This window comes from Saccostrea cucullata, unplaced genomic scaffold (genome assembly GCF_032062105.1).
Source record: "Saccostrea cucullata isolate Sc308-1 unplaced genomic scaffold, CSIRO_AGI_Scuc_v1 ctg204, whole genome shotgun sequence".
Taxonomy (NCBI): Eukaryota; Metazoa; Mollusca; class Bivalvia; order Ostreida; family Ostreidae; genus Saccostrea; species Saccostrea cuccullata.
This window is the reverse complement of record NW_026940736.1, coordinates 747,772-752,769: the sequence shown is the minus strand read 5'-3', so window position 1 is coordinate 752,769 and position 4,998 is coordinate 747,772. Positions and strand designations below refer to the sequence as shown.

At 32.6% G+C, this 4,998-nt stretch overlaps 1 protein-coding gene across 1 annotated transcript; it reads left to right on the top strand.

Moving 5' to 3' along the window:
* Positions 1-4,022, top strand: LOC134256194 (synaptotagmin-like protein 2). Its single transcript, XM_062738843.1, has 6 exons — positions 1-154; positions 616-834; positions 963-1,012; positions 1,158-1,282; positions 1,502-1,604; positions 3,820-4,022. Exons 1-6 carry the CDS (start codon positions 1-3, stop codon positions 4,012-4,014), a joined length of 846 nt encoding a protein of 281 aa, XP_062594827.1. The 3' UTR covers positions 4,015-4,022.
* The last annotated feature ends 976 nt before the right edge of the window (positions 4,023-4,998 follow it).

The following is a 4,998-nucleotide window of genomic DNA, read 5'->3' as shown; positions in this document are numbered from 1 at the left end:
ATGTATTTACGCAATTGTCAAGAGTACGACTGGTTTGAAAATGTTAGACCATTGACCAGAAATCTTCATTGTCCAGTTAGTGGGAAAAATCACGAAGTTCTTTCCGTGATGATCATGGATTGGTGCCTTGAAATTTTATTATGGAATTATACAGGTAAAGTACTATTTATTAATTATATTAATTTATTCAAATACTCTTTAAGTTTAAAGGAAGTTAAACAGAAATTGAGCCTATGTCTCAAGTTATGTAGAAAAAAAAAACATAAAAAGGAATACAGTACCAAACATTCTTAGAATTTTCCTCAAACTTGTTTTGTAATAAAGTTAATATCGTCGGAAACCAACGGCTGATTATGTTTTACTCATCATCTCTCCATCGAAATTAACCGTGGTTTTCCGGCGATGTATATTGTTACACAAATTTTACATTTGTTTCGTCATTGTAATAAATGATAAAAAAAACTTCATTCTCAATTACAGAATACTCATTATTTACATCTGTAAATAATATCCATGTTAATTTCACCAACACAATAATCGACAATTTCATTAGATGTGTATATATCAACTTTACAAATACATGGAACTAGTAATTCAAGTCCCTCTTTTCTTTAGGATCTGGAATTGTCGGAGATCCTGCTTATCCTGAGACTTTCTGGAGGGAAACAAACTGGTACAGGATCTCGCCAGAGAGTCCATGTTTAGAGACCATTGTTTATTGTGAAGACGACACAGAAAGCTATTGTATTTCCCAGTTTGAGGAACAGAGTCCGAAAGATGAAACCGAAAACTCGTTTTCATCTTTTGATGATCTTCTAGATAAGAAGAAAAAAGGTCGGGTTTTTTTTTGCTCTGAAATGATTAACTAACTCATACTAAATACAATTATATTTTACTTACATAAAATGATAATGAACTGAATTTTAGTACTGTGATTATCAACTTTTAAATGTTTAATTCAGAAAGCTCTAGATACAGCATTGCTTTGGATTCTAAGGCCAACGATCATGTGGTAAGTTTTAAAATGCATTCCGCTACTTTCCATTATCTTTACTGCTTTATATCAAACAATTTTGTTTTCGCATTTTTGTTTAGCTTTTTACTAGCTTCAATAGTTTTGTGTATTTTATAAATTTTTCCTTAAACTTTCACTTTAGAGGGATACTGCCCCTGCTATATGCCTAGGATTGAAATACAACAATAACTTGAAGAGTCTAGATGTGTCCATTATGGAATGTCGTAACCTCCCTTTTGTGGATTGGAAGAAACAACAGTCAAATCCGTAAGATAGATTTTAAAGGGGGAATCCTGAAAATCGAAATCCAGATTAATTTCATCTTAATCAAATCAGTCATGCTAAAACAAGATACGTTTAAGTAAACCAATCTCTCACTGGGACAATGCTATTTTGAATATGTTATTCGATTTAAATTAAGTAAAAGAACTACTTTAAAGTACCTTACTTAAATTTGAATGATTATCTCTGTGTTCTTCATTTCAGATATGTTAAATCATATTTAGTTATCGCAGATATCAAATACGGCAAAAGGAAAACAAAGGTCATGCCATCCTCAACCAATCCGAGGTTCTATGAATTATTTCGGGTATGATGAAACATACTTAAGTAAATTAGAGAGCATTGTTATAAGTTTTATCCTTTGCAACCTTTCTCTAGGTTAGTTACAAAACACAGACGCAGGATAATAATTGAATTCTTTGGTCAAATAATATTTCCATGACAATAATGAAATATATTATAGTGTATCTACAAAGAACTTTATTCGGTAATAACCAATATTTGCCCCCCAAATCAAACTTTGATGGAGATATATTTCATTAAGTTCTTAAACAGGGGAATATATGCTGACTTCAACGCAATGAATAATTTCATAAGTAATGACGTCATATGTACGATATGATGTCACAAACATGACGTAAATTTCTTTTTTTTATGAATTCTACAGAAAAATTTACATATTTCGTCGGTATTTTGAGTAGAAGTCACCGAGCGTATGTGTGTTCAGGATCAAGATTTTGATATAATATGTAAAATGATAATATCAATGAAATATGTCAATATTGTTCCTGAACAAACTTGCGCTGTATATATTTTAAAGCTAAAAGTGTTGAAATTTTGTCCATTTTGTCCTCTTTCTGAAAAAGGATATAAAATAAGACTAGTTTATGACGTCATTAAAACAAAAAAATTTGAATACACTGCTTTGAAACTATAATATTTTCTGTTAATTTATATTTCTCATACAATTTATTGAATTCAGCACATTTCAGGAAGTTTTCAAAATTTGACTTTTGTGGGGGCAAATATATGCAATATACCGCATATAGTTCTTTTCCTGTAACCAGAGAAGACAAATCTGGCTATTCGCAGCTTGCTTTTGCTTAACCTCGTGTATAAATTTTTTAAGAAAACAAGTGAGTGAAAATGTCATTTATTGAACTAACCAATGTCTAAAATATATTTTTAGCAGCTTAAATCATGTTAGGAAATCGACCATTTATCCTATGAACTATAGAATTCATCCTCTTTCATTTTTTGCAATTATGAGGAGATATGTTACATAAATGTACAGAATCTTAGAGCAACATCAACATTTGCATTACCTCATCAAAATGGAAATAACAAGTATTTTATAGTCATTAAACTTTTTTAACTCTTCAAAAATATTTATACCCCCGCTCCGAAGGAGAGGGGGGTATACTGTTTTACCCTTGTGTGTCTGTCTGTCTGTCTGTCTGTCCGTCTGTCTGTGCGTCCGTGTGTCCGTGTGTCCGTCCGAAACAAATTTTCGTCACAGTTTTCTCAGCAACTACTCATAGTAGATGCTTGAAATTTTAACACAGTCTTCTCTGAGGCATGCCATATGTTGGGATATTGGGATACAGTTTTGCTCAAATCCGATGTCAACTTCCTGTTTGTCTGTGCGTCTGTCCATTTCATACATAACAAATTTTCGTCGCAGTTTCCTCAGCAACTACTCATCGTATATGCTTGAAATTTTTACACAATCTTCTCTGAGGCATGCCATATGGTGGGATACATTTTTGTTTAAATACGATGTCAACTTCCTGTTTGTCTGTGCGTCTGTCCGTTTCATACATAACAAATTTTCGTCACAGTTTTCTCAGCAACTACTCAAGGTAGATGCTTGAAATTTTAACACAATCTTCTCTGAGGCATGCCATATGGTGGGATACAATTTTGTTTAAATCCGATGTCAACTTCCTGTTTGTCTGTGCGTCTGACCGTTTCATATATAACGAATTTTCGTCACAGTTTTCTCAGCAACTACTCATCGCAGATGCTTGAAATTTTAACACAATCTTCTCTGAGGCGTGCCATTTGGTGGGATACATTTTTGTTTAAATCCGATATCAACTTCCTGTTTGTCTGAGCGTCTGTCCCTTTTATACATGACAAATCTTCGTAGCAGTTTTCTCATTAGCTTTTCATAGCAGATGCTTGAAATTTCATTACCGACTTTGTTGAGGCATGCCATATGGTGGGACTAATTTTGATATGAATCTGATGTCAACTTCATCTGTCTGTAATTGAACTTGTGTAAACAGTATATTAACATGATAGTGCTTTATAATTTACATCAGAGCGGGGGTATTACTAGCGAGCATTGGCTCAGATTTCTTGTTTTCACTTGTTTTCAACAAATCAAATTATAGAACAATACATTAATGTAACACTCTAGGTAGATATATGTAACTTTATATTAGCATTTCCTTTGATTAAAATAATAATCCTTAAAGGACTTTCTTGAATCAAACCCTTTTTTCTTTTTATTTCAGTATTTTATATCAAAATCGGACTTACAAGATTCAGAATTACTGGTAACAGTTTGGCACTATAATAAATACGGTAGGAACTTCTGTATTGGCCAGATGACCATTCAGTTTGAGGAGCTCTGCTTCGGTGAACCGTATACAAGGTGGTATAAGCTTGAACAAACCGGAGAAACTTACCACTCTTGTTTTATGTTATGAACAGCTGCTTTGTTATATACAGACACATTTTGAATGTCTTTTTGTGTGTTTTTGTTTTGAAAATTTTTAGTAAAGAGCGATGGAACTATCTTTTTGCTTTTAGTGTCATTTATTTATCACATTCAAATATATGAAATCATTTAGAAATGAATAGTGAAAAAAAGGACAAGAAACGTTTTTCATATAATAAAAATATAAACCAACAATCACATCAATCAGAGTTAAATTAACTCCTGCGTTTAGAAAAAAAATCCAATCCCTTATTGCACATATATACATGTACTCCAGAGATTATTTGGCTATAGAATATAGGAAGACCTTTAGAACTAGAATGTTCCCAGAATGTTTTTAAGGAAAAATAATTTATTTTTGACTTGCCAATTTGTTTCCAAGGTTGAATTTGAAAACTTAAAAATCTTACTGCATATACATGGACACCACAACTCATGTCCTAAAAGATGAATTTGGGTACAAGGGAAAATATATAAACCGAATTTGAGGGAGAAGTTAATGTGACAGATGGACAGAACAAGATCACGTAACATACCCAACAATAGAGAACGGGTTTTGTATTGTATGTATGGTTCATGTCATATCTTTTAACTGGTAACATGTATCATGTCTTCTAGCTTCTAGACTAAACATAATACTTCCTCATGTATTTTGAAGTAAATTCTTTGCTAATTTTTATGAATAGAGACGACAGATTTTAGTATTCTGTTTTATGACCCCACTTATTGCTCCTTCGGTTAACTGCAAACAAAATCTATACACAGCTTCTTTTACGGTGTTTGCTCGCTTATCTCGGGAGATTCTTAGACAAATTTGATGACTTCTTTAAATAACGTCAGAGGGGATTAAATCACCATTGTAAAGTTATTAGACAAATAATTAGAGGTGTCTTGCGCCAAGCAGAAGACGATAAAGTACTAAAATCACCTCTAGAATACTTGACAGGTAGTCAAGGACTGTGCTGTTTATAAT